Source organism: Branchiostoma lanceolatum, chromosome 3, assembly GCF_035083965.1.
Source record: "Branchiostoma lanceolatum isolate klBraLanc5 chromosome 3, klBraLanc5.hap2, whole genome shotgun sequence".
In the NCBI taxonomy this organism is placed as follows: domain Eukaryota; kingdom Metazoa; phylum Chordata; class Leptocardii; order Amphioxiformes; family Branchiostomatidae; genus Branchiostoma; species Branchiostoma lanceolatum.
Window position 1 is genome coordinate 1,140,780 of NC_089724.1, and position 4,987 is coordinate 1,145,766.

The 4,987-nt window shown below is 45.0% G+C and overlaps 1 protein-coding gene across 1 annotated transcript; it reads right to left on the reverse strand.

Moving 5' to 3' along the window:
- Positions 1–1,180: 1,180 nt before the first annotated feature.
- LOC136429137 (delta and Notch-like epidermal growth factor-related receptor) lies at positions 1,181–3,601 on the reverse strand. Its single transcript, XM_066419016.1, has 3 exons — positions 3,433–3,601; positions 2,024–2,392; positions 1,181–1,320 (listed from the first exon to the last, which is right to left on the reverse strand). Exons 1-3 carry the CDS (start codon positions 3,599–3,601, stop codon positions 1,181–1,183), a joined length of 678 nt encoding a protein of 225 aa, XP_066275113.1.
- Between the last annotated feature and the right edge of the window lie 1,386 nt (positions 3,602–4,987).

A 4,987-nucleotide genomic window follows, 5' to 3' on the forward strand; every position in this document is an offset into this window, starting at 1 on the left:
GTGAGGCACACTCATAGTAGTGAACCTAGGCGGGGGGCGCTCAGTGAACCTTTCTACGTAGCAGAATCTATGGCCTGTTCTGAGGTGCTTGAACATATCAGTGGCATCCTTAACTCGATGTCTCTCGATCGGTGTGGCACGAATTGCAAATTCGTCGACCCAGTCTGCTACGACGGAGTCAGGCACGGAATGGTACACCCCGGGTATGGAAATCCTGGTCAGGCGAGGCTTGGTCAGGGGGGTAGTCACAAAGTCCAGCAAGGTTAGAGTCTTTCCATGAAGCTGGATCTGACCCTCTTTGAGAGCTACATCTTTTACTTCGAGGCTTGACAGATTGATGATTATCATAGGAGGAATTACTTGTACGCCCAGGATGTCAGATGGTCTCACACCACCGACGCCATGTTGTTTCATACTTTCAATCAACGACAAGGCGACATCTTCTTCCCTTGGCTTGAAACCTGATTTCATGTAGCATTTAATCCACAAGTTTGTGTCCTCCAGTTTCTCAGCGAGCGGGTCCAGCACAGCTATATCCACCCGAGCTTCAGCCATGATCGCTCGATGAAAATTGTCAATGTAAACAAAGGCTTGGTCACCTCACACTCGGTATCGAAACAAAAGACTCACCAGGTCTTACAGCTCTCCCCGCAGATTTAGTGGTCACTACACCGATGTCTTCTGTGGGTACGACGGAGGTTCCACTCAACTGGTTACAGGTGTATGGCCACAGTAGTTCCTCACTGACATCACTCGGTGTAAACAAAGGGTTGCCGGCTTGCCCTCCCCACGTACAGATACAGCCGTTAAAAGTCACAAAATTCTCGCAAGGATGAGCGATATACCCCCGAAAGGACGATCGTGGGGTTCCGTGAAGATAACAGCACCAGTTTGCCGGTAGATTCCAACACGATGTCTTTGTAAAGTGAGAATTATAAGCAACTTTTGAAAGATTGTTGGGGAGCAGACAAACATAGACCAAGCCAATGAAGAGACCCCTAGCGACATTCACATTCACAATTCTAACAAAAGTCACGGCACCATGCTTGTGACAATCAATCGAAATCAAGGGTGGAAAAAAAGCAATTCATCTGATACCTTCTGCAATCGGACTTGCTAGATTTAAGAAAACACATTACAACGATGTTAAAGTTTTGTTCTGTGTTGTTCAAAGCGGGATTTAGATGTAGTAGATTATCCTACCTCTTTCGCAGTAGTTGCCGCCGTAGCCAGGGGCACACACACAGGTGTGGCCATTCGGCTGGTCCAGGCAGGTGCTGCCGTTTGTACAAGGGCTGCTCGCACACGTACCCACGGCGACTGTTGGAGGGTGAAAATAAAGGCTGGGTTTACACACGCAACTATTTGATTCTGTGTTTTGAAACATGGAATATTCTAAAATTTTTCAACACAATTTTGCGTGGGTCCTTATATGTCTATAATAACTAAAGTCATCCTGTAAATAGGATATGATATAGCTCGATGTATCTCTTCATCTATCTCTCTTCCCTCACATTAAAACATGTTAAGACAACATATTTCCCATATTTGCTTTGAGTTTTTACAATTTGGATTATCATCAAAGATTTGATCGCATCAACGTTTGTATATTAGGACAATTTACATTCTAGAGCAAAATATACTTCATTTTCTACATAGTTATTGTTATAAAAAGCACATATTCTGCCCTTTGAAGGAATCTGGGTGATGTTGTATTGTTTTTTTTAATATTTTTTTATTTATTTCTTATTTAGATATCCATTGGTGTTACATAGAGAGACACTATTCTACCTGCAGTCCACTTTACATACATACATTTTTAGTCTCACCAAACTTAAATTTATACAATTGGTAAACGGGAATATTCAAAATCAAATGTACAGTAGTGAATTTAAAAGTGAGCAGGAGAAGTCAAGTAATTTGAACCCGATGTGGTGAGAGACAAAGGCGCAGGCCACTGCACCACAGGGACACCCTTTTTTTTCTAGGAGAAGTCAGATTTCAACATCATGAAAACGATTACCTGCACACAGGGCAAACTTGTCGTACTTCTTTGCTCCGGAAGTACACCATGTAAACCCACAGCCGCCTCCATCGTCTAACACGTCGGGCAGGTACACAAACATGTCCCCCAGCGGAGCGCACCACCTCCCGTAGGGGGGCCCGCACAGGAGGTGGAAGAAGTCGAGCGGGACCCGGCAGTCGTTGGCGTAACTGTTGACACTGATGCAGTCTGACGCCCACCCGAAGCACGTTTCGTTCCCCCCGTAGCACGGGTACCGCATCCCCGCCGCCTCGCACGTGACTTTGACGTTGGCGTTGGTCATGGCTCCAGTGGCGCGGACCTTGTAGAACTCCCAGCCGTCCCAGGAAATGACGTGTACCATCTCCCCTGTGTGAAGTGTACTCGAACTTTGAACTTTTGCTGCAACACTAAAAGCTTGAAGGACAAAGTCAGCTATTTCAGAGAAGCCATGTTTTTCTCGGAATCTTATGTGACAATGAGCCTCATTTTGATCCTATAGAAGGCGACATCGGCCGTTGAAAATTTGATCCGTGAATACCTTTAGCCTCCCTTTCACTGGACCCGCGGCACGCTGGCTGCGTCGCTGCGGCAGATCGAATTTACAAAGCACTTAACGAATGTCAGCGACAAAAAAAAAACGAATCTTTTCAAGCTTTGTGTGCTTTGTTGTATTTTTTTGTCATACTTGTACGTTTTGAGTGGTATTCCAATTATAAAATAAAGGGTAACACAAATCCAGTTTAGAACGTGCCGCGGGTCCAGTGAGAGGGGGGGGGGGGGCTTTAGAGTTGGAAGAAAGTTTAGCACTGTATCATGAGCCACGGTAATGAACAACTAAATCTTACTCTTTCTGGAACGTATTTGGAAGTGGTTTCATGTTTTAAATATCTATGTGTTTGGTTTGACCCCAGTCTAACTTGTCATCTTGGCAACTTGGCATATTTAATTTTTCATTCTATCTGTTTTTTTTTTAAATGTAACTATAGTTGTGAACGACCGTGTGAAATGGAAAAGGCTTATGTATAAAATTGTGGTAAACAAAAGCAACATCATCTAAACTAAGCTTTGAAAGACCGTTTATAAATGCAGGAAATGGGCTGGTTAAAAGTACACGTTGATTACTGACTCCTGAGAAAGCTGACATCAACAGTCACTGTGAATCAATTTGTCAAAGATCAGTTGTGTTAGAACAACCGCTTCCCCGCTGCATGTCCACCCACTGACTCGTCTCTACTGGACCTCTCGGCGGATTGCACGAATGAAATACAGTTGTTCACATTTGACAACATGTGTGGAATGCTTAATCACAATACTCGGCGCAATTGTCATCTGATAGAGCGTTTCTCTTATTTTGGCCAATATCTAGTATTTATTTTAGTTATCGAGAAATGTCTGGCGGAGCCTACCTGCTGATGAAGCCGACCAGGCAATCACGGCGACTACCACGGGCAGAAACGATCGCATCTTCACCGCAAGTCGAGTTTTCTTTAGTTTAGACTGCAACATATTTTTAAAGCTGTAGTCTCTGTACGGCAGTTTCGGTTCCCGACACAGCTGCCCGGTAGTGATAGGCATGTCAACTTCCGGTGAGGAAGTCTCCTCGACTGAGGTCACGCCTCCGGGTACCGGTTTGTTTGCTTTTTAGTGTGTAGCTATACCTACCTACCTAGTCCTTTGAACTCCGGGTCGATGGGGGGACAAGGTAGTGGTGAAGATGTACAGCCTCCGTTGCAGTCCTTTTCCCCCGCAGCGTTTTTTTTCCCAATTTTTTTTGTTTTTTTTGGGGGGGGGCGTATCTGCTTGAAATCCCGTATCCGCCGTGCCCCTGTGTCCGCTATAGACCCTGTGTCTGCTGCTGGGAGTCATAGCAGCAGACACAGGGTCTATAGCGGACACAGAGGCACGGCGGATACGGGATCCCAAGCAGATACGCGGCGCCCCCCCCCCCCCAAAAAAAAATGGAAAAAAAACGCTGCGGGGAAAAGGACTGCAACGGAGGCTATAGTGGAGGCCGCTAAGTCCCCACTAAACTAACTACGCTGGCTGTAGCTAGGGAGAACAATTTCGACAGGGGAGTTTGGCCCCTATAGCCTTTCTTTGGCCAGGTGCACGGGGTCATGTTAACCTTCCCGCGGACTGACTTTCCTGGCCATTTGGTCCTTTTTTCGCCGAATTCTACTATCCATGTCCCTGTGGGATTAAGCACAACAGGCACACTACTAAGGTTGTAAATGCGTATAAGGTAGGTTTAGTAAACAAACTTTGAGATAAATCAGCGAGGGGGGAGACCAAATCGGCTGTGTGTGTCTTACTTTTTAAACGTTTTGCATGATGTATTAAATTAATAAGGGATATTTCAAATTGTGTATGGGGAGTGTCTTATTTTCACAAGTTAATGAGTCTTATTTGCAAGTTCTTGCCCGAGGGCTAATTGCAACATGAATGAATGCATGGACAAGGTATACATACAGTGCAAGTTAGCAATGGTTAATAGTGGAGCAAATGACTACTATAAGAACTGCTATACGGAATACCATCTACGCTTTTGAAGTTTTGGGGTTTTAGGTCTGTTCTGGAATAGGGTTGGGAGAGCTTGGTAGAGAGCGTGCCTGTAGAGGAGGAGGGGAGGGGGGTCTTATTCTTCATTTTCATATCAAATACATAATCAGCTGAACTCTTACACTTTCTATGATAATAAGAAATGATGGACACACCACACAATATCCATGTCACGGGCGTGCCTTTATTTTCTCTCCCTTTGAACGAAATTGATGTTTCTTACATGAGATTGCAGTTCTCTGAAATGCCGCATGGTGGCGCTTTATGCGCTTCGGCATGTATGGCTATTACTGGTATCGATAATGTTCGCCTGGACAGCTGTATTCATCCATACCTGCTCTATGCATTTGCTCATTGGTGCATGTCTGTACATCTATCGTGCATAGCGCAGGTGTGTATCTA

Coding starts and splice junctions, on each gene's coding strand:
- LOC136429137 (XM_066419016.1), bottom strand. CDS start 3,601: ATGCCTATCACTACCGGGCAGCTGTGTCGGGAACCGAAACTGCCGTAC. Junction 2,393..3,432: donor CTGGTCGGCTTCATCAGCAG/GTAGGCTCCGCC, acceptor CACTTCACACAG/GGGAGATGGTACACGTCATT. Junction 1,321..2,023: donor CAAGTTTGCCCTGTGTGCAG/GTAATCGTTTTC, acceptor ACCCTCCAACAG/TCGCCGTGGGTACGTGTGCG.